This window comes from Sprattus sprattus, assembly GCF_963457725.1.
Source record: "Sprattus sprattus genome assembly, chromosome: 5".
Taxonomy (NCBI): Eukaryota; Metazoa; Chordata; class Actinopteri; order Clupeiformes; family Clupeidae; genus Sprattus; species Sprattus sprattus.
In genome coordinates, this window is record NC_137924.1 from 43,265,188 (window position 1) to 43,287,367 (window position 22,180).

Consider the following 22,180-nt stretch of genomic DNA (forward strand, 5'->3'; position numbering starts at 1 on the left):
ACACACACACATACATACACAAGTGTGATCGCCTTCTTCAAAATGACTTTTTTCAAACTAGTGGTACAAAGCCAATGTAGAGTTTCCACTGAAGTCATATGTGCTGGGATTAGCTCCTTGTAATGTCCCAATCCCGGCTGTAAATTCTCCCGAGTGGCCCTCATTCCCTCACCCTCCCCTCTGCCTCACTCCAGGACGGGACTGAGGCAAGGGCACACCCACACACACTCACGAAAGGCAGCCGGCTCGTCCAGAGTGGAGAGTATCCCGGGGGCAGCTTAGCCCTTATCCGCCCCAGAGATCCTATCAGTGCTCGGGGCTCCTGTGCTCTGTTTGCTTTGGGAAGTGGCTCCTGCCGGGGAGAGCTGGCGAGCAGCAACAGGACCACAGAGGGGTCGGCCCGAGTCTGACAGGGGCCACCTGTGTGGCCGCCACTCAAAACTAGACTGACTGGCTCTGCAGGTATAGGTGACATAAGACTGATTGGCTGTAAGGAAATCTTTTTTTATCTGTGTTGGTTTTTGGCTTTTAAAAGTTATAACAAAGTTGCTGAGAACAATATAAAGGGTCCATGTATGGATCAGAAAACATGTATCTGCTCGTTAATAGGGGGTTAATATTTGTTTCGTAATCAAGTCTGCAATTGTATTTGTGGAGCGATATGTAAAACAAGGCCCAAATAAATAAAAAAGAATATGACTGAGCGGTTTCCTGGTAACAGCTGCTCTGGTATGTTTTTCCTACGTTGTGCAACACAGATGATTGTAATAAAGAAAGCTGTTTTCTTTTGTGTCAAAGCGTTGTTCAACTATTATCAGTACCATGTCTCCAGGGATGTCTCCTCGGCCAAGACGTTCACATCCAGAAGTTGCTCTGTATGACTTTGCAGTGCTTCTCTCTTTTTCTCAATCTTTGAACTTAGTGATTGCCCTGACATTGAACATTGATGTTGATGTCAAAACAGTACAACTAATGGGGTCACTAAGTGAGGCCTTGAGCAGGAAGTAAAAACTAACCTCGAGAATAATAACAACAACAAAATGGAAAGGGATTCTGAAAAATAATAGTGCTTCTGAATGACCGATGGCCGAGCAATAAATTCATGGGGGCGAAATGCTAAGTCAGTTTTCTGGGGGACCCAAAATGTCCTTAAAAAGAAATAACTTAATACAGTGAGATGGCTCACAAAGCCTGCTTAAATCAAAAGCTAATCAGTGGACATTAAAACTAAACCCGGATAATTTGCCCTTTTATTTTAATATTGAATCTTTGTTTTAGAGGTCAAAACCCAGTGGCTATTCATGTGAGGATAGGGAATTTGAAACAAACTTCAGCCACGGTTGCAAGTTGCAACACCTCTGCAGCTAGGAGGCCAGGCGTTTCATATCCAGTAGGCTAGCACGCACCTACTTCACCATCAGTGATAAACTGTGCTGGCTGATGACATTCGGTCCTTCTTTTCAGTCAGCACCTCGTGGTCTGTCCACCCTGAACTAAACATGTCGGAGCAATCTCCCCCTTATCTGTCAATCCCCCACCTCTTCTCCTAACAGCCTGAGGGACAGTATCTGAAGGGGGGGGAGAGTTAGAGCATCACTGGGTTGCTGACACAAATTAGGTGTCTGAACTTTAAAGATGGGTGGGTATCTGCGATTAGAAAGTTGTAGGTGCATTCATTCTGTGGACTGACGCAAATAAATAAAAGTGGGTGCCATTATGCATCAATGCTAATAACTTATTCAATAGGCATCAACTATTAACCACTCAACTGCAGATCAATACAGTTGAACACATGGAGGCGTCACACAAAATGTGGCGTCTAATATAGTGATCAAAATCAAAGATGAGTTCCAATTCAGTCTCATAAAATATACTAAACTATCAAATGTGGAACTCTGATTAATAACTAACTCAATAACTACGACCAAAATTACCATATCTGTATCTAAAGTAAGGGTAGAAGGTCTTTGAGGTTCAGGGGTGCATTTCACAAAAGCGTTTTTGGCCAACCATTGTCATAATTGCAGTTGTTACAACCATTGTTCAGCATTTTGGTGTTTCTCAAAATGATAGTTCCAACAATCAATTCTCAAGTTGGGAGTGACAAGGGAGGTTGGAAGGACTGGATGACAAACATGAAAGAAACGTGGCGGTAGTTCCTGTTGCTGACCAGCATACGTAATCAATAGCATTTATTTACAGGAAAACATACAATGTCATCTAACTAGATGCACCTAACTAATGAACTAAAGGAGAATGTGTGTGTGAGCATGCGTGTTCTCGAGTACCCATGTTGTGTGTGCGCAAGAAAGAATGTGTGTATGTTTCTCTGTTCTGCGTTCATGTGTTCCGCGTGCACGGGCTTGAACACATACGTCAGGTCAGAAACAAAAGAGGATGTGAAGCAGGAGCTTTGAGTTTCCTATCCGTGTGAGTGGCTATGCTGAAGGCCAATTCAAAGTATGTGTCTGTGATCCGAGTAGGATAATGGTGCCATATAAGGAAAGAGGATGGTTAGTTTGCTTGCAAGACCCTGCATCTATGTGAGGCATAATTAACTTGTTTATGGTGTGGCGAAGCCAACTACCCAATAACCTACCTATGAAAAGAGAACATAAGAATAAAGCTTGGTGAACAAACCAAAACAATACATGTGTATTGACAAAAGTTAAGCAGTCCTATCATTATGCTATGCTAGCTAGATGTGCCCAATTAGCAGTCCATGAAAGGGAAGGATTTCTTTATGTGCAGCTTTGTTAGCTGGAAATTACGCCGGCCTTTCGTGAGCTAGGTTGTGGTTTCAATGTGGAATGCAACCTTTGCTATGCAGTGTTGTGATGGTTACAGGAAACCAGTTACTTCTTTGTTTCCCTTACAGATTGTTTAACACTGTTGTCGTCACGCTAACTTACTTTGTTGCTCCCATTGCTTGTGACTTTAACCTGATAAACTTGCGTACAACATCAGGGCCCTGTTTGTCGTACCTCGTTTAGCAAGTTACTGAGATAATTTTCAGGATGAGATAATATAAGTCCCTCTTTACAGTTCGTCGAAGCAACTTTGGATAAATCACCATAGCAACACATCAATAAACTTGAACCAGCTCCAGCGCAGGCTAATTTAAGTGAAGCTGGATAAGTTTGCCACACCACCGGGAAAAGGAGAGATCCCATTGACCAAGGAGCGATATTAGCTAGATTAGCGTTTCATAGGGAGAGAGTTCTTTGCGATCGCCAAGATCCGTTATTCCATCATGATACATTTCTGTAAGAGCGCTACCGATTCAGCCGACAAGAAATAATGTATTTACAAGACCTTCTCAAGCCATTTATTGCAAACACCACATGTCACAGCCAAGCATTGGCTGCGAGTGGTACATTTTTGTAGTGTCGGCGATGGGAGCACTAAGCACTCATAATTATATAACAGTGTTATAAGTACACCATAGCATATCATTATTGTAGAAAATGATTAAGGTGGACTCATGATAAGAATAGAGAGACATACACACAATTTCCTTTTACTGCTTCAATTTATTGAATTTCTTATTAATACATTTACATTTAGTCATTTAGCAGACACTTTTATTCAAAGCGACTGACAAGGAAATGTAAAACTACACTTGTTTGGGAGGTGAGGGGAATCTAACTAGCAAACTTGCGATTACTAAACGACTCCTCTACCCAGCAAACCACTGCCACACTTGTCATAATATAAACATACATAAATATCCCCCCATTCACAGCTCCTTGTCTTGCTCTCGCAGCAGTGGCGGAGTTGGATTTTGCCATGATTATGGTCTTGTATTCTTCATAAGCGTTCATGATCATCTCCTGCTCACCAGCAGAGAAAAAAAGCGGCTCTTTCTTTGAGTTTAGTAGCCATTGTACCGTCAGAAAATCATGGTTTTGGTGATCAACGCTTCCCCCCTTTGAAGTAGGACCGGCACGTGCAATTGACCTGATAAGTGAAGTCTGGTTCGAATTAACAACATTGGGCCTCATTCTCGAACGCAGTTGAGAAGAATTTAAGAAGGACTTTCTTCTGAACTCCACTTCGGTGGATTTAGGAAAACATTTGCCATTCTCGATAGTTTACTCATCTGAGATTTCTTCTGAACTTCAGAAGACTTTCAGAACGCAAAATAGCAGTCATAAGTTTGCCGGAGTCTTCTCAAATGCAATTCCTCAATGCCCGTGGGCCATCTTGTGGTTATTTGAGGAATCGCATTTGAAAAAACTGTCTGTGTTAAAAGGGTTAACGGCTGAATTTGTGAGAAATTGTTGGTGATTGCGTTCACATCAACTCTATAGACATCTTCGGATTTAAATAATTATAATAATAACTAGAATGCGTTTCGTGAACGAGTGTGCTTGCTCTGTTGCGGCCATCAAGCACAAGCAACTGCAGTGGCCGAGTGCGTATGTTGTTGAGAACAAAATCTGTATGGTACTGTGTTTTCTGTGTTCAGTACAACGTTGAATGCAGGTTGTAGGATGAATCTGCCAGCCTTCCAGTGTAACCATCTGCAGTGACACTGAATACTCCTTTTTGTTTTCAACCAATATATTTTAGCAAGCAACGAAGCTCAACCATTATATTTTGGCTCCACTGACTAGTGTTAGGCACATTTAAAATTCCATATTATAGCCACATTTAAGTCCTTCCCTTCCCTTCTCAGGCCCAGGGACCTCCTGTGTTGTGTCTACTGCATAGTAGTCTAGCTTGCAGTACTTAAATTGTGGATGCAATTAGTCTCCAAGATACAGATCTCATGCCTAAAGCTGAATTCCAATTAAATCAATGTAAATAATAATTGAAGGCAATACTTGATTAACAGAATTGTCATTCAAATATATGAGAATATCACGTCTAGATTTGGAAAATTCAAATGATGTGATGGCACAATAACTACTATGCCTAGCTGGCCTTAGAGTTAAATCAACCACATATCCTCCATATGAAATGCTGTGAAATCTCATAACCAACAGATTTAGCTAGACGGATAGTTTTGACTGTTGAAAGTGGTGTCAATGATAATAACAATTGCCCAAATAGACAAGGCTATTCAAACCAGTCATATATTCATTTATTTTTTGCTTGATTAATGTTGTGCGTAGCCTGTCCTATAGTCCCTACTGCAATGAGTTTACTAGTTAGCTATCGATAGCTAGTATAGCTAGGATATGCTACCTCATAGTTAGCTAACGTTAGCTAGCTAAACGTTTACCGAGGCTAACAAATTGCCCAAATAGACAAGGCTATTCAAACCAGTCACATATTCATTTATTTTTTGCTTGGTTAATGTTGTGCGTAGCCTGTCCTATAGTCCCTACTGCAATGAGTTTACTAGTTAGCTATCGCTAGCTAGTATAACTTCGCTAGGATATGCTACCTCATAGTTAGCTAACGTTAGCTAGCTAAACGTTTACCGAGGCTAACGTGAAGCTTCAATCGAAATGATTAGCTAGCTATCCAAGCTAGCTGACACAACCTAAAGGTGTCAGTGAAGCTCAGTGAATTGAGAGGGACAGAGAGTAGAGGTTCCTTGGATTTGACGCAGGTGTCAGTGAAGCTCAGTGAAGCACAGGTGCAAGCCAGTTTAATGAGCCTATTATGATGTCATAATGCCTCAAAGTTCTGCCATGCAAGTCTATGGAGAAAAAAGGTGATGGAAAAAGAGGAATAAAAAAGGAGTGGCAAGGAGTACCGCCACGAAAAGATATAGCAGGTTGCACCGGATCGGTCCGGACGTTTCGGTGTTTGAACGGCGTCTGTACCTCGAACGGGCGAGGCCTGATTCGATGCAAGAAAAACAGGGAGAATAAAGAAAGAAAACTTGACAACAACAATACTGTGCTTCCCTTCGGGCAAGCACACTAATAAATATGAGAATATTTGTATAATCAACAATTACGTTCACATCTATAGTCATGATTCTACGAGGCATCTTGATAAATTAAAGGACTACACCAGGATGCTGTGCTAGTCTAGTGAGTCTAGTCTGTGCAAGTACAGCAATCCAGACTATTCTCATTTGCAATGTTGCGTCTGAACGCGTTCATTGAAAGAATGTTCATGAACTCGTTCATAATTTTGGTGAACGTGAACTGAACGTACTGTATTACTGCCTGATGAACGATACTGTGAACGCATTCATTCTGGTGTCTGTGAACGGCACGTTCACTCTTTTTAATTTCTTTCAATAAGGTGCCAGATTTCTAGAGACTTCCAGGCGAAAAACACAATTTACAGTCCTGTATCCAGTGTTGCATTACCAGTCAATTGCTGCGTGTGCTTTCTTCTACTGTCTATGCCTGGCAAGTGTGAGAGCGCCGAAGTTGCGTAGAGGCCGAGGGTGGTGTTGCAGACAGAACTTAAGAAAGCTCTTCCGGGGGATCAAGCTCAGAAGACTTCTGCTGCATATGTACCCATTTTCAAGCGTGCAAGAATGCAGCTGAGGTCTTTTGCTTACGTTGTTTTTCCGAAGTCCGTAAGAAACATTTCAGAAGAACTTCAGAAAATGAACGAGAATGACCGCGGATCAGCCTTGGACGAACTGAGATAGCCTGTCCTCAATCATCGCGGCCATTTAAAATGGCAAATGGAACAATTGATCGACTTTACTGAACCACGTACGACGAACGAAGCCCAGGTTTTGTTGTGTGTTGACTGTACGATGACAGCACCTACTGAATCACTTGCTATGACTAGGCTTGGGCAATAGCCTTCGTACGCAACTCTAACACGCACCTTCCACACTGGTGAGCCCGTTTACTCTCTGACATATCCGGAGCTTAATGTGCATAATGGCTACTGCAGTTTTGATCAATTTAGCTAATTTATGTTTTACAGGTCTCCTACCCAATCAATTAAATATGATAACAAGATGACAAGATATGGTATCATAAAAATATTGTCACATATAAATTAATCTTGAAATGACTGCTTCCAACTACAAAAGCATTGTATTAGCCCCATGGTTTTATTCAACTGCCAGTCCTCCACCAAGGTATGCAAGTATTTAAACCCAGCAGGACTTGTTTTGTTGGCCAGGTCAGGGGCGTGGTTCAGGCTACATTACAGTTAAAGGAAGTGATTGGAAGCGAGGTGTGAATGTTTAAGTAATGGTTTCACAGTGATAGTTATTGATTAAATCACACAATGAACGTATTCATTGTGGAGTCCCAGTTGTACCTACAGAGCGTTCTAAGGGTCTGCCTCTGGGGAACTGCTGGAGGAGCTAACTCCCATAAAAGATATTTTATGCCTCTAGTGTTACAGACTCCCTCCTCACCTTCCCCACGGGGACAAGCTCAGGGGTGAGCTCAAGAGCATACTCTCTAACAGCCTTCCCTGCCGTCACATAAAAGAATGAGAGAGGAGAACAATATGTGTCCTTCCACCCAAAGACCAAAAAAAGACATCTAACTCTAAAATCTGAAATTACAGCAAGCGTGTGGATATGTAATTGTCTGGGGCTTTCGACCTTGGCAGGGCTTTGTGTTTCATTGGGTTTGAAGGGGTGACATTGCTTTCCATTTTCATATTCTGAGCTCATTTTAAACAGCTCTTTGTGGATGAAAGAAAAAATACAGTTGGTGTATTCTAAATTGCATGGTACAAATTAAATTGGCTCTTGAACAATTCCCTCAGAACCCAGTTTGGAAAAGTAGCTGGTCTGATACACTATTACTCCCCAGGCACTGAATGAAGAGGTGGTGCTTTACTGTTAGTCATTTGTAAACAATCGGGTGCTGTGCCTTGAAAGGAGGTAATGGAGGTGTTTGCACAATTATGGCCCATGTTAGACATGTCACACTGATATACACACAGCCTTCTATAAACCTGACACACACCTATTTAAACACCTATTAAATGCAATAGAACTGTGGCAGCTCCCATCTAGGGTAGGTCTTCCATCAGCGAGGGTAGTTCAGAGGGTGTGGGATGTAAACACAGGCTCAGTGTGCTTTTCCATATCCAGCACATGCAGACACAACTGTTCCCACCCAGTGCTGTGTGTGACTGGGACACTGAACCACACACACACTGGTGCAGAGCCCCACAGACATACTGTAAATATATATGTGGACAAATATACGTCATCTTCACACACACACCCTGACACCTACACCCTATGTACACACAGATGTATATAAAACAACCTCCTCAACACAAACGAACCTATACAAACATACCGTATATCTATGTATATATATAAACACACACATGCAGTCTGTACAAACCCAAATCAAACAAATATACAAAACATGTCCTTCAATGTGAGCATTCAGGATTTCACACCAAAAGCACCTTAGAGAGAATAGCAATCTCATACAAATGGTAAAGCCAAGGAAGGCGCAAGCAGACTGCCAGATGCTATATATAAATCTGACAGCAGCAGTATATTCTATAGTATACTTATTAGGCTACCCATCACAGAAGCTCAAGTAATTGGACCATGAGGACTTAACCATAAGCTTATCCTTGGACTGATGAAACCACTCCAACCGTAACAAATCACAACTGTCACTACCTCTGCTACTGCTGCCTCCAAGGACAGCTCCAACCAGCGATCAAGAGAGACCAGTCCACTTCCAGAGGCATGTCAGCACCAAATCACTCACGTAACCCCTTCACCGCCACACTGTCAAGCAGCAGCAGAAGTACAACACAGCTAAGCAGATCGCTGTGCACTTGTCCCCAGTGGAGCAGTTACAAGGCCTGGGAGAGGGAGAGAGAGGGGTTTTCCGAACTCCTATGGCTCCAACTAAAGCAGCACTCTCTCCAATTACAACTAATTGCAGTGCCGAAAGTTCTTGTCATACTGAGTTTTCCATCAAACGGCTCACTGGGGAATGGGGAGCTTGAAACCCAAGATATTGTAACAGTGGTGAAAATTGTAGTGTGGTATATAAGAACTTACACTGGTGTTGCCTTGAGCTGTAAACAGGTGTGTGGTCATTGTGCACAGCAGTTGGAAAGGGTGTGAATAGTGTAAATAAATGTGCTGATATTCATAGAGGGTGACTTCAAACTTACATGTATATCCTTTTGTAAAGGAATGTGACCTGGTGTCAAGTATTGATTAAGGACAGAGGTCTAGAGACCTTGTCTGGCCTCATGCCTCAAATTCTGATTTTTGTACCAGATTGCTGGACCAGTAATGTTGCCTTTTCTATCAAGCTCCTCTTGATCTGTATACAAAATCTATTGATTGTAAAAGCAAACTGAGGGAGGTACATGCGTTGAGAATCCAAACCAAACCATAAAGGGTGCTTATAAATCACAAGGAACTTGCACTGTTACATTGCCAGAAAGATTCAATTCGGATATTCCATTGGCATACTGATTGGAAGCCTCTTTCCTCTTGGGCTGTTCTGTGAACCCATCTGACCCGTTCCTGAGAGTCTCTGAGTCTCAAGGAGACGGACAGCCCCAAGCCACATCTACCACACCGCACCATGACAAACACTGTCCAGATGAGAGCTGAGCAGCTCACTCTCCCTCACCTGTCAATCCCCTTATCTCAACATCACTGCATGTCTCCCCATTCTCCCTCCCTCTCCCTTTCTCTTTCTCTCTCTCTCTCTCTCTTTCCATCTATCTTTATTTCTCTCTCTTTCCGTTTCTCTCAACCTTTGATCCCTGTTATTCAGTTCCTTCTCTACAAGAGCTCATCTCTCTTTTAATGACAGGAGAGATGGGGGGAGGGGGGTGGTGAGAGAGGGATGATAGAGAGAAGTAACGAAGGGGGGACCAAAGGTGCCCGTAAAGGTGAAGCATACGTCTGCCCCGCAATCCCTGTGAAATGAGGTCAAATGAATCAGACTCATTGGAGTCTTTTGTTATCAGATGTGCAAATGGGTGGAATTTCAAGCACAATTGTGTGTTGGCTGTCACTCACTGGTAACAAGAAAGTGAGAGAGAGAGAGAGAGAGAGAGAGAGAGAGAGAGAGAGAGAGAGAGAGAGAGATAGACAGACAGACAGAGAGGGAGATGGGTTAGGCGATGAAACAGAAGCCCTGTTGTGTCTATCATGTCCATCCAAATGTCAGCACCCTGACAACCCCAGAGGGGCTGTTGAGAGGCCCATACGGACTGAACAAGAGGCCCATTCAGAAAGAGAGAGAGTGTCTTAGGCATCAGTGACACAGGTCAATAAAAATACTCTCACACACCACACATATTTATACTGACAACTTAAGTGTAGTCGAATTCAGGAATGACTTTCTCTAATTCTCGCTATTTTGCAACCCCCTTGCTCTCAATAAATAACCTCAGTAGAAAACAACCAATCATTTATCAGAAAATGTGCTGTTGTGGTTCAATATTCGCTGTATGTTGACTCAATGGATATGTAGGCCGGCTGGAAGTCATCAAAAGTAATGCATGATCTATGGGGGACTGTCTATCTCATATGCATATTCAAAGCCATTGAAGCCCCTTATAGAGAGGTTTGTAGACCCTCTTATCTCTGCCTGTGCAGTCCTATCTGTGTGTTACAGGCAAATCTCTGGGCATTCCTGGGGGCCTTATCAGGGCCCGAGGGGAACAGGCTGTCTCCTGTATTGATCTTCCTCATCAATCCGTATTAGAAACACAAATACATGGGGGGGGGCAGAGAAAGAGGAAGTGCCAAGATTTGACAGTGGAAACAGAATCCTCCTTTATCACTGGCTGCTGCACCCTGAGGGGGACAGACCAAAGAGATGCCATTTGCCTTCCATCTTGTGTTCTGTCACATTAACTCCATCCCTTCCTCTCTCTCTTTCTCCCTCCCCCCTTTGTCACTCTCTCTCTCTTTCTCTCTCTCTCTCTCTCTTTTTCTCTCTCCCTCCCCCTCTCTCTCTCACTTTCTCTCTCACTCTTTTTCCCTCTTTCTCTCTCTCTCTCTCTCACACTCACTCTCTCTGTCTCTCTCTCACTCACTCACTCTTTCTCTCTCTCTCACCCCCCTCTCTCACTCTCTGTCTCTCTCACTCACTCTTTCTCTCTCTCTCTCTCCCCCTCTCTCTTTCTATGGCCAGTGAAAAGAATAGAATAAAGAGGGTATGTATCAACAATATATCACATTATATCCTTTCAGTAGGTCCACATTTTTGTACATGTTTCTATTCTCTGTGTACTGTGGCAACATTCTATTTTTATGGATAAAACTGTCCGTGTGTCGGAAGAAATACCCTTTCAAAAGTGACTCATTTCTCATACTACATTGGCTTTTTCAGCAGACATAACCTCAAAAGATCCCTGTTTCGAGATTAATGAAGTAATAAAAAACAGTCCAGAACTTTCCTCTCAACACCTGAGTTCTGTTCACTGCCATCTTTGTTCTGTTCCTCACTTCTCCAGTAACTGAGCCAAGATGTCTTCACGGTAGTGAATTAGTGTGTGTGAGTGTGTGTGTATACTTGCTTGCAGGGTGAGTGAGTGTGCATGTATTTATATGTATGTGTGTCACTTGTAACTGTACCATCATTTATCACGGTGCAGTAATTGCCTCCCTGACTGTCCGTTCTTTTCCTATGTGGATTTGCACAAACACCAGAGAAAGGGAACATGAAGAGAAGGGTTGAATGAAAGAGATGTTGTCTACTTGTCATCCTCCACACTCCAATGACAGGCACCCGCCTCGTGAAATCTAGTTCATAGACCCTACAGGGGTCAACAGCATTTAAGAGCCTGACTTTGAAATTTAAACAAGAGGGTCACATCAAGAAAGATTGGAAACTATTATGCAACAAATACCCTACCTAAATCCCTCAACCGCCTCATGGACAATAAAGAGTCCCCACATTCACCCTTTCTGTTCTTCCATTTGAGGAAAGGTATATTTTGAAGCGCGTATGGAATACCTGCATGTTCGTGTGTGTGTGTGTGTGTGTGTGTGTGTGTGTGTGTGTGTGTGTGTGTGTGTGTGTGTGTGCATATGGTCTCCTGGGTCTGAGGGAGATTACGTGGGTGTTCGGGAGGCAAACCAGATGAGCAGACCACCCCTCTTAGTTACGAAATACTGCCTATTGGAAAATTAGTTCCAATTTTTTCGTTTCCAGAATAGACCATAATGATAATTTGTTCTTTCCTTCACAAAAGCCCTCCAAGAATGGCCTAAACACGGTAAAACAACCAGCCTGGCCTAACCCATCACATCTGAAACATTCACAAGTTTTGAACGAACAATAAAAGGCTAGTGGCACACATTTGAAGCCAACTGTTAGAAAAAAGAAAATGGGATCCACTCTGTTCCAATCCTCAGAGGGCTGCTTTGGCCCAGGGTTGGAGAGGGGGAAGGAGGAGGACCCTGGCACACCATAGCAACCCCTGAGAGAAGAAAGAACAAATCCTCTGGATGAAGAGTAAGAGCTGAAAGAAAGGCGAGTGGAGCTCAGAGAGATTTGAAAAGGCAACACGAGAGAAGGGCGGGAGGGAGGAAGCAAGGACTCTGTCTGTATACTCTCAGAGAGAAATGGCACCAGGCAAAACCATCAGACTCTGGAAGAATAAACGTTTGTTTAGCGTGTTATTTTCTCGAATGTTTTATTGTTGTTTGCATGACTAGTAGTGATTGATTAAATGTATCAATTAAATGAAGTATAATTTGCGTTCTGGAAAGTGTCGTCACATGACAGAAGGTCTCCTTTGAGCATGAACAATGGATAAAGGCAGAATCAAGACTCTGGAGACTTAGTATGGAAAGCCCAGGCATACTGGTCCGCCTGTTTGCATTAAAGTCAAAAGAAAACCCCACTGCAACCTGATCATATTAGCCAGAAGAATGTTTTCATCAAAGTAGACCGCAAGAGAAAAAAAAAAAAACACAATACGTTTTGGCAGCATTAAAGACCTCCCGTTTATCAAATGGAGCGTGGAATGTAAACCTATGCCTGAAGTTAGTTAGCGTAACCCCATGGCTTGGGAGAACATGTGAGGCAAAGTGAACGCAGGAATCCCGACACCTTGGAATGGAACCCTGAGCGGAAAGGAAAGGAGATGGAAAAATCCTCCACTCTCCTGACCAATGATTCAGTTCTTCTGTTCCCTCCTTTCTCTCCCACTCTCCTCTCCCCTTCATCAAAGCTGCAAGCTTCACACACTCTCTCACCCTCTCTCTCTCTCTCTCTCTCTCTCTCCCTCTCCCTCTCTCTCTGTCTCTCTCTCAGCCCCAGGTCTTTACCGGCACCTCCAAGTCACCACACCCTCACACTGTCCTTTAGGCTGGCCCCTGTCGGTCACGCTCAGGCTGGGGAGGAGAGCCCCACCGCCCCCGAGAGGCCGCCTGGTCTGCCGCTCCAGACAACACTCTGCTGCCCAGTAATGGCTTCCAGATCCCAGCAGCACTTAAGAGGGCAAGATGGGCTAGGGTGAAGTTTAAGAATTTCAAAGATTTCGGCATCTTATTGTGATGATTATTGTAATAAGCTCCACCAAGTTGCAAACTACTACAAACTGTGACAAAATCAAAGCACTGTCGTAATTTTACTAAAACATTTTTAAGAGCATATGTTCTCAGTGCTGGACAACTTTATCCTGAATATACAGTTTCCATGAGGTGGTATACAAGCACTTTTAAATGAAAACAATTGTATCTGTAGGTAGCACGTTCACCATATTTTCATAAGATACCTTTAGATAATTTCCCAGATCAAAATGGCTGTGTTACTCAGAGTGCTAACTGTCAGTTTACCTTAGGAATGCTTTCCCCACTCAGGCGCTACCTCCTGAATACCTCTGGCACTGATCCCTCCATAACTTTCCCATGCTGACGTGAGACAGTGGCCCATCTGGGAGACAGACATACTGTACACAGGTGAGCGTATGAAACAGCGGAGGAGGCCTGCCGCTTAATCACAGGGTGCGCTGTCTCCCTCACATCTTGTTTCAGTCAGGGCAGGTTAGGCACACCGCTCCGCTGTGAGAAAACGTCAGGGGAGATTTGTGTCTGGATAGCTGCTATCTTATGGGAACATTTCCTCTCTGTGAGCTCAACATTGCAGAATGTTGTTGGGAAACGACTAGAAAAGTCTAGAAAAACATGTGGGAAAGGCACTGTCCAAAATGTCACCACTAGCGTACAATGCCACACAATGATAGGCGACAGGCGGTTAGGCAAGGCCACTACTTCAGTGTGCGGAGAGTGGCACTGAAACTGTACACCAATGTGATCAAGAACTCATAGGAAACAGAGGTTTAAACAGGTCAAATGTTCCCTCCAGTCACGGAAGAGTACAACTTCAGACCGGGGGCTGCCTGCTGTGCTGCGGAGTACGGAGTGTGGAGGTATGAGTTTGGACAAGCTGGTGGTGTGGAACGTTCCGCGTCCTGTTCAGGAGCTCTGCGATGGGAATCTGAAGTGCTGCTGTTGCTGCACAGGGGCACTTCCTCTGAACTCACACTGGGCACGTCAATAACCCACCACCACCACCACCACCACCACCACAAACACAACAGCTGAGGCTAAACTTGACTGATGGAAGCCGACATGTGTGGATGCAAGTGTTTTGTTTGTTTTTGTGTAACCATGTGTGTGTGTGTGTGTGCATTTCCACTACAACGACATCGTAAACCCTGCCTTAACCCCCCAAAAAATCTGCCAACTAGCAGTAGCCTATTCTAGATTGGGCTCTGGGCTCTTCACGTTAGCTACCATCTGGCTGTTTGATAAATGGGATGATCTGCTGTGTTATCGTTTCAGATTAGATTCCATACTTCACTTGTGAAAAATGATAGTAAACAGCCTGAGAGAATTTTGCTGGTGAAAGCAGTGCTTCAGTTGCTAATCTGTTTCTCCTCAGTTAGAGCGTATGACCATAAACAGACTAAATAATGGAATACACAGATAAACTATGAACTCATTCCACTTTACAGCTGTCTTGGGGCCATGCCTAGCAGCTTGAGGTTACCAGAAGAACAGAGCGCTATTTAAGACTCATATAAAAAGATATTTTGGGAGAGACAAAATAAATGACTTTGGTGTCACATCTGAGTAACTTTAGTGTATACAGGAGCATGTTATCACTTTCTCACAAATTTGCTGTCTTTTAAACACAGACATAATGCAGACACACATAAACTCAGTCAACTCACAATCCTACTTCACAGACACTTTTCCAGACACGCACATTCACACACAAACACACACGCACGCACAAGCACACACGCACGCACACGCACACACACACACACACACACACACACACACACACACACACACACACCACACACACACACACACACACACACACACACACACACATACACACATACACACACACACACACACACACAAACACACACATACACAAACTCACTCACTGATTGCTCATTTAGCACTAGCTGCCAGTCTGCCAATGGTTTTCAATGTGCATACACACACACACACACACACATACACGCACACGCACACGCACACGCACACGCACACGCACACGCACACGCACACGCACACGCACACGCACACGCACACACATAGACATGCATACAGACACACACCGACAATTCTTTATGCTTATCCTCGCACACAAACAGCATCTTCCCACTTCACACTGTGCCTGTCTTACCGCTGCCCTCTGGAACGCCCCCTTGGTGTAGGTGCCTCCGCCCCGGTAGGTGATGGCGGGGATCTCCTGGTTGAAGAGCGAGCACTTGTGCTGGTGGGCGCGCGGAGCCGAGATGTGGTCAACGCGTGTCACCACGTGGCTCTTGGACGAGAAGGTGACCAGGGCCACGCGCGTGTCCTCGGGTGCCACCGGGAAGTCCGAGAGCAGCTTGCGCACGAAGCGCAGCTCGCTGCGGAAGTTGGTGGGCCCCACGCTCGACGACTCGTCCACCAGGAAGACCAGGTCCAGCCGGGCGCCGCTCCTCTCGCGAAGCTCCCGCACACTGCGCTTGAACGTCTGGCCCAGGCGCTCCACCTTGCTCTCGGCGCTCTCTGACAGGTTGAGCCGGACGCCGGACCCGAGGGAGGCCGCCTGGGGGCGGAGGCCGACCTGCCTCTTCTGAGGTGAGGACGGCCAGCCGGCTGACCGGTGAGAGAGAGAGAACCAGAACAGCAGAGAGCTGCACCACAGCAGCCAGGATCCTGGCACAGCAGCCATAACGTCTAAGTTTGGAGAAGCACTTAGTCCCTAAGAGTACTCTCAGTCAGTGAATGAGGACAGTCCACTTGATCCAGTCCAATGGTCCAAGCACAGTCTCCGGTCTCCTCAGACTCTCACTCTCTCTCTGTCTTTCTCTGTCCGTCTCTCTCTGAATTGTCCAAACACAGTCTTTTACGTCCTCAGATTACCACTCTCTCTGCCTTGCTTTGTTTGTCTCTGTCAGAATGATCCAGTCCAATGGTCCAAGCACAGTCTTCTCTCTCCTCAGACTCCCTCTTTCTCTTTGTGTCTGTCTTGTCTTCCCCTCTGTCTCAGTGTGTCTCTGTGGTCGTTGTGTCTTTGATTGGCAGAGGTGTGTGTGTGGTGCTGAGAGGATCTCAGAGCTCTGCCCCAGGGCTGCTGCCGTAACTCTCCTGCATCTCAGCCAGGCTCCTTTTTCCCCTCTCTTCCAAAATCATTTCGAGAAGAAGAAAAAAAACACAATGAAGGAAGGCAAAAAAAACCTTTTTGAAGGAAGGCACTGTGAGAGAGATAGAGTGTGTGTGTGTATGTGTCTCACTGTGAATGTGTGCGTGAGAGAGAGAGAGTTTGTGTGTGTGTGTGTGTGTGAGAGTGAGAAAGAGAGAGGGAGTGATAAGAATAAGTGGAGGGAGAGAGAGAGAGAGAGAAAAAGAATGGCAGCAGCAGCAACAGCAGCAGCGTAAGAGGGAAAAAGGGGGCAGTCACAGATTTGAATGTCCTTTTTTCTTCTTCCTCCTCTTTTTCTCCCTCTTCTATGAGCCTTCTACGTTCCTCTTCTTCACGCTTTTTTCCTCTCTTCCACTCCCTCTGCCGTTCTCTTCCTCACTCTCTCTTCTGCTCAGACTTGAGTGAGATTCTGTGTCACTGGAGCGCTTTTTGCCTCTCCTGTCAGGCTGTCAACATTCCCAAAGAAAACATCAGCACCGGGCGTCCTGATTAAGTCCATATGTCTGGCATTGGCCACCTCTCACCCTCCCACCACACAGAAGAGCAGATAGTAGAAGAGGCATCATCATAAGAAACACTGAGGGGGGGGGGGGCGGGAAGTGTGGGGCTGGAGGGGTGGATCAGTACGGACGAATGGAGGGAGGGGAGAAAGAGGGAGGGGTGTGAAAAAGAGACAGAGAGGGAAAGACGGAAAGGAGAGGTTGCGAGGGACACTGAGGTATGTGTGAGGAGTGAGAGACAGACAGTGGGAGTAATAAGAGGAAAGGATATTTGGGAAATAAAAGCATCATGGCATGTGAGGTAAAATGCAAGTTTGGTTTTGCAAGATCAGCATTTTCCTCTCTCTGTATAACTTCCTGTGCTCTCCTTCTTTCTTTATTTATTTCTCTCTCTCTCTCTCTCTCTCCCTCTCTCCCTCTATCTCTCTCTGTCTCTCTCTCTTTCTTTAATCCCCCTTCACCCTCTTGGAGTCTTGTTAGAAATCTTGTGGAATCTTCAGGGAAATCTAAACTCAGACATGTGCTGCGATTGTGTGCGTGTGTTGATCTTATCTGTAACCAAAGCAATGAATCCCTGCACCAAACAGCATTAAGAGAGAGAGAGAGAGAGAGAGAGATAGAGAGAGAGGAGGGGGGTGCAGACAGGGGTGCAGCTAAATCACAGCATATCTGAAATAGAGCAAAAGAAACTGAAAACATAGCAGGGAATAAAGGCATCATTAGGCTACGATCTAACAAAGTGACAGCTAATTGGCAAAAGTTTCCAGCAGTGGAACTGTTTCTGCCATAAGCTGCTGACATGTGTCTCGTGCAGCAAGCGGGGGAGGGGTTAGTGCCTCACGTAAATCAGATCAGCTCTGACGATGAGAATGCCAGAAAGTTCTAGGGGCTTGAAAGTAGGGAAAAGGAGAGAGTGTGTGGGAGATGTGTGTGACCACAGAGGGAGGGGGGGGGGGGGGGGGTTTGGGGCTAACAGCTGGGACTTCCTGCTCATAAGACAGGACCCCGACCCCCCCACCCCCAGGCCTGTTAGTGGCCCCCAAGGCCCCCATGTGTGTGTATGTGTGTGGGGGGGGTGGGGTGGGGGCTGGGGGGCACAAGACAGGCGGGGGGAGAAGGGAAAGAGGGGCTGCTGGAAGCCTCATCTGAAGCCGACGCGGCAAATTTGCAGAGCGATGAGTGTCGTGAGTCAAGGATTATGAGACAGTGGGGCTAAGATCATCACAAGCGAACCAACAACAACAACACACACACACACACACACACACACACACACACACACACACACACACACACACACACACACACACACACACACACATAGAGCATACAAACACCTGGTTGTGTTACAGCTAAATGCAGAGTGGTTCTCAAGCTAAAGAAAATAACTGTCCCGGTGTCCATGAAGGTCAGCAGCTGCAAAGATGGAGGTCTTATGACTAATTTATGAATTATGAAATTTGGCATTCCACAGAGCTGCAACAACTGGTTTATTTGTACTACTTAATGACACACACACACACACACACACACACACACACACACAGACACACACACACACACACACACACACACACACACACACACACACACACACACACAGACACACAGACACACAGACACAGACACAGACACAGACACTCACACACACACAGACACACACACACACACACACATACACACACACACACACACACACACACACACACACACACACACACACACACACACACACACACACACACACACACACACACACACACACACACACACACACACACACACACACTCAAACCAAATCAAACAAATCAGAAGACATATAAGAAGACATCCAGAAGAGGTTCGACCAAACATCAAGGGATGTTTAGGTAACATAATCTTGGAAACACAGAAGGAAAGCTTTTTTTCTGCATCCTAAGTGGACTGTTGTCTGTTGACTGACTGGAGTGGAGCGTGACTTTTTCATAGTACATGCAACACACATTGTGTTGCCAAACAACGTAACAACGCTATAACAGTACACCAGTTTAACCACAATAAGCATAAAATAACCGTAAGGATCACAGCAAGAGGTTGTCTTGGCCTATTTCGCAGTTAGTGCAAAAGGATAGCGCCCAGGATTAAAGTGCACATACGTTCAAAGGAGACTATCTGTGAAGAACGCGTTAAGAAACTCAGGAACTTACTGCTTGTTGGAACTCACCCATTCACTTATTTCTTTAGGATATCTTCACCTATTTTTCACATATCATTGATCTTTAATGTCAGTACAAATCAGTTATGCTATTATTAGGCTGATTCCTGTTCATGTATCTATTATTGAATATTTAAGCCCTGATTGATCATTGTGCCATATGTACCGCTTTTGATAACTAGTGTTGTAGTGTAGTAGTACAAATCGTTTAAAAATGACCTTGAACTTCTGCACAGTGGGGTTTTAACTGCGTGGAATCATAATAGCTTTTACTGATCATTCCTAAACAGTGCTATGCTGCCCTCTGTTAGTCTGTTTTAATTAGTGCAGTTTCATCTGGTGAGGTTTCATTGGCTGGAGTTTTGGTAGACTTTTTGTCCCTTCTTTGAGTTTCGTGGTCAAAACTGTACGTCATAGGCAGACTGTCCAAATGCTTGAGATGCTTAGTCTAGTCATGTGATGACTATGTGGGAGCAGGATATAGAGCAGAGCTGATGGCTGTGGGCATCCATGTTGTCAATATCCCATATCGTCTCATATATAGAGTATCACTTAGCCCTCCTTACACGTGTCTACAGCACCAGTACAACAGACAGTAGTACTACTCTGGCTCTGAAATTCTCCTAAGCAGCATGTGTAACATGGATGTCTGGAGTGGTGGCGCCCCCTAGTGGACTACTATCTAACTGTCTGGACATGCAACTCAGATCTGGTGCTCGTCTGGGGAACTCAAACGGATGAAATACATTTGGGCTTCTACGTTTAAGTTACACTTGATGTGAAATACAAAAGGGCTCAAATTTGAGTAACATGGATGATATTACTACTCTTCAGAACCCTTGAATGAGGGTTGCTGACAGCCAAAGAGAAGAAAAGGCTTTAACTGCTGTTACTCTGTTTTGCATGCAGCTTCATGCAAGCTTTACACACTAACTGTGACCGCAGCTTTACCCAATATCTCTGATCATAGAACACAGTCATCTCTGTGCAATGGCGCACATCAGGCAAAAGCAGTAACAACGGATAGCTTTAGCTTCTCTCACATGAAGTCCAACAACAAAAATGTTATTTGCATAAAATGCAAGATCAGATTTAATTAAACTTGTATTTGGCTGATCATTCATAAGTTTCACTGGTCAGTTCACTCGTTGCTTTCAACCCTGTTGATATATAAAAGTCCTTTTATTCATCTGACTGATGAGATAATAATGGACAAACCATTTCAGTTTTTAGTTTTTAGTGTCCTTGCTGTGGCTGATTCCTGTTTCTTCCCTTAGTTTTGGTTTAGAAAAATGTCCAACTTCAGTGTTTCACATAAAACATTGAGCTACATTTCCTGAACTACTTAGTTTCACAATGTGGACATGAGTTCTTTGAGAAATATTGATAACTCATTGCCTTTAGCAGAGAAATTACATTAAAAAACAAATCCTAAATCATTTTCAAAGTAACACTATGCAACAATTTGACACTTTTTGAGGTATGGTTTTATAGGCAACTCATTCTGGTACCATCCTCAAATACATTTTCATAGCATATGGGAATGTAAAGGACAGATACACACCTGTGTCTTCCCCACTAGCCATCCAAAATATGCCCTATGTAGTTCTGTGTAACAGGCTGGAACACCCTGCAAAATGGGAGATAAGCTTTCACACACATGACATTGCCAGTTTTACTGCCAAAAGACACCAGTTAGTCAGGGTGTTGGCAAGCTTCTATCAGTGTCAGCTGGGCTGTTGGTGGTGTTTGCAAGGTTTTTGCATGGCTTTTAGGTAGTTAGCCTACTAGTTTTGGAACAGAACTCCGTATTGCTGCTTTAAGTATATATATATATATATATAGATCATAATATACATTATGTACATATGAATGTGTTGGGTATGTGTGTCCAGTAGATGGAGACACACATCAGCGTGAGGGGAAACCAGGACCCAATACAGTTTTTCAGTCTGTGCGGATTAGTAGGGAGCCCCCTTATATGGAGTATCCTAATACGGTGTATCCTAATATGGAGTACGCTAATATGGAGTACCCTAATATGGCGCACCCTAATACAGAGTCCCCTAAGGGTCATGGTAGTGATTTTCTTTCTGAGCTGCTTTTGAAATTACCTCACAATAATTTTTGTTTCCCACTCAATACATGTTGCGTTAACTTGTAATACTTATCTTGAGAAAACAAAACTATTGCAAGTGAACACAAAAGCACTGTGAGTGAACGCAAAAGTTTTGCCAGGGAATGCAAAAGTATTACATTAAGTGCTCATCAATGAAATCATCACTAAGACCCTCAAGGGGTAGCCTAAGGCTGGTGGTGATGATTTTTTCCCCTTGCAATAGTTTTGCATTCCCTCGCAATAATTTTGCGTTCCCTCACAATACTTTTACATAATCTTGCCATTTTTGTGTGTTACAATTACAAGGTTACACAATTGCAATTGTAACGCCAAAAAATATTGCAAGGCAATGCAACAGTATTGTGTGGGAACGCAATAGCACCTTATTGGGCTCTGTAGATTGTTCAGTTATCAAATGCTGTGCATGCTCTAAGATGGTTATAATTATTTAGTGTTCAATAAAACAACCTGTCCCTGTTTTGTGACCCGTACTTTGTGCCTTATTCAGGGCCAGATGTAGGAGTTGGCCCTGTAGAACCTGATAATGTAATAATTTCCTGATAACGTAATAACCCTGATAATGTAATAAAAAAATCCCTCATAAGTCCCTAAAAGATGTAATAAAACCTGATAATGTAATAATATCCCAATAATGTAATAAAGTGCATTTCCCAATAATGTAACAATCGCCATACCAATAATGTAATAAAATGTTACATTAATTGGAAGTTATTACATTATCAGGTTAGCCTCAATTTTGCAGAACCTGATAATGTAATAAATTCCTGATATTGTAAAA

At 44.0% G+C, this 22,180-nt stretch overlaps 1 protein-coding gene across 1 annotated transcript in view; it reads right to left on the minus strand.

Moving 5' to 3' along the window:
* Positions 1–16,571, minus strand: part of svep1 (sushi, von Willebrand factor type A, EGF and pentraxin domain containing 1) — a 78,632-nt gene extending 62,061 nt beyond the window's left edge. Inside the window, exon 1 of the mRNA XM_080838341.1 lies at positions 15,561–16,571. Within this exon, the coding sequence (XP_080694467.1) occupies positions 15,561–16,097 (537 nt within the window). The 5' untranslated portion in view covers positions 16,098–16,571. The remainder of the gene's footprint in view (positions 1–15,560) is intronic.
* Between the last annotated feature and the right edge of the window lie 5,609 nt (positions 16,572–22,180).